The sequence below is a fragment of the Cynoglossus semilaevis genome, unplaced genomic scaffold (assembly GCF_000523025.1).
Source record: "Cynoglossus semilaevis isolate Cse_v1.0 unplaced genomic scaffold, Cse_v1.0 scaffold4696, whole genome shotgun sequence".
NCBI classification, from domain to species: domain Eukaryota; kingdom Metazoa; phylum Chordata; class Actinopteri; order Pleuronectiformes; family Cynoglossidae; genus Cynoglossus; species Cynoglossus semilaevis.
Window position 1 is genome coordinate 1,595 of NW_007585349.1, and position 1,884 is coordinate 3,478.

At 45.3% G+C, this 1,884-nt stretch overlaps 1 protein-coding gene across 1 annotated transcript in view; it reads left to right on the top strand.

Annotated features, from left to right (window-relative positions):
- LOC103399039 (protein FAM160B2-like) overlaps nt 1–1,064 on the top strand; it is a gene marked incomplete at both ends in the record, with an annotated part of 2,459 nt that extends 1,395 nt beyond the window's left edge. The window contains 4 exons of the mRNA XM_025053953.1: nt 13–285; nt 398–558; nt 664–783; nt 974–1,064. Coding sequence (XP_024909721.1) covers nt 13–285; nt 398–558; nt 664–783; nt 974–1,064 — 645 coding nt within the window. The remainder of the gene's footprint in view (nt 1–12; nt 286–397; nt 559–663; nt 784–973) is intronic.
- Nucleotides 1,065–1,884: the final 820 nt, after the last annotated feature.

Here is a 1,884-nt window from a genome sequence, read left to right on the forward strand (position 1 = left end):
GTCATGCCTCAGTTGCTTCACACGAGAGTTTTCTTTTCTCGTGTGGTGTTGACTGGTTGGTGTCCCACGTTGGCGGACGTGAACGTTCGTCCGTCTCGTACCCATCTCCGTTTCTGTCTCCGTTCCAGGTCTGAGCAGATCATCTGGCTCTCCACCTCCATGCTCTGTGCCGTGGTCAGACTGGTCCAGTCCGCCTCTCTGTTGGACCAACTGGTCCACTTCCTGTTGAGGACGCAGACGGTGACACGCCTGCTGTTGGAGCGCTGCGACCACATCTCAGACCAGGTGAGTCCAGGCCCTGCTGGTCTGCCTGGACACAGACCCCTGTCCGCTGTCCACTGACTGTATCTGAGCCGGTACTTGGTTCAAATACTCTTGTCCCCTTGTCCTTCCTCAGATCAGCATGGCGTCTCTGTCTCTGCTGGAGGAGTTACTACAGAAGCCACACAGGGACATTCTGAACATCCTGGTATTGGACTATCTGCAGAGGCAGACCTATTTGTCTCCACAGTCTTCTGGTGTGGACGACAGAGGCGCTGAAGACAGGGAGGACAGCGAGGACGTCCCAGCACATTATCTACTGTCCACACACGGCCGTCATTGACCTCTGACGCCTGTCATTGTTGTCGTCACCGTGAACTCACCTTTGTCCTCTGACCTCAGTGACCTCGAGGACGACCCCTTCTTCACAGACAACCTCTTCTCCAACACCCAGACCCTTCATCCTCCCCCTTCCCCTCCTCCCCTCTCTGGACCCGGGTCACCGGCTGATGTCATCAACAGGTGACAGAAACCCCTTGACAGTGTCTGGGGTTTAATCATTAAACAGAATTTGGGATAAACATAAGGTGCGGGGGTCCAAAGTGAATTGAGAAGAACTTTAGAATATTGATTTGATTGGAATGCAGTGTGTTACTGTGTGATGAAGTGTGTCATAGGATTTGTGTGCGCGCATGTATGTGTGTGCGCACAGTTTCCTCTGCCTCGTTCCTGTCCAGGTTCGATCGGCTCAGCTGATAAAGGAGGGAGGATACGAGTCATATGTTCATGATGCTCATACATTGGTGAGAACACACTCACAAACACACACGAACACTAGCATGTGTGTAGCTTTGCTAGTGTTTTGTAACTTACTTTATACATATACTGTATATATACACACATATGTATGCAGATATACATATATTTTATATATAAATATATGTATATATATTTATTATATATTTATATATAAATATGTGTATATATGTATGCATACATGTATATATTTATATATAGATGTGTATATATATACATATATAAGCATATGTGGGTGTGAATATATATGTGGATGTCCTGTATATGTACATACTGTATATAAACATATATGTAGTGCTTACTGCGTCTGCTAGAATATTTGTAGTTCATTATTTTTGCAAGAGTCAACCATCACACACACACGTCCGAGGACAACAAAAACATAAGAAACACCAACACATACATTTAATATATTTAGTTTGATGTTCATGTTCGGTGATGTTGACGTGAGGCATCCGTGAGACGTCCCTCTGTCCTCTTGTCAGGTGACCCAGTGTCAGTCGCTCTCTCGATCCTGGGATTGGCCACTCGCTCTTCCTCCTCCTCTGTCCTCATCAGGGTGGGTCACTGAGGGACACACTGGTGTCCTGTCTCTCTTTATATCAGGGGGTGTCATACTCATTCTAACCAGGGGGCCACATCAGCGGGTAGACTGTATAGATATAACTGCTACGTAACATAACAATAAATGTTTCTGCAATTGATAATTTATATAAGTTACAACATTTGTTCAATGCTCTGTGTATTAAAAAAAAATTATCAGGTTGAGAAACTGCGCCGCATGGACTCTATTAAATGTTTTTTTTT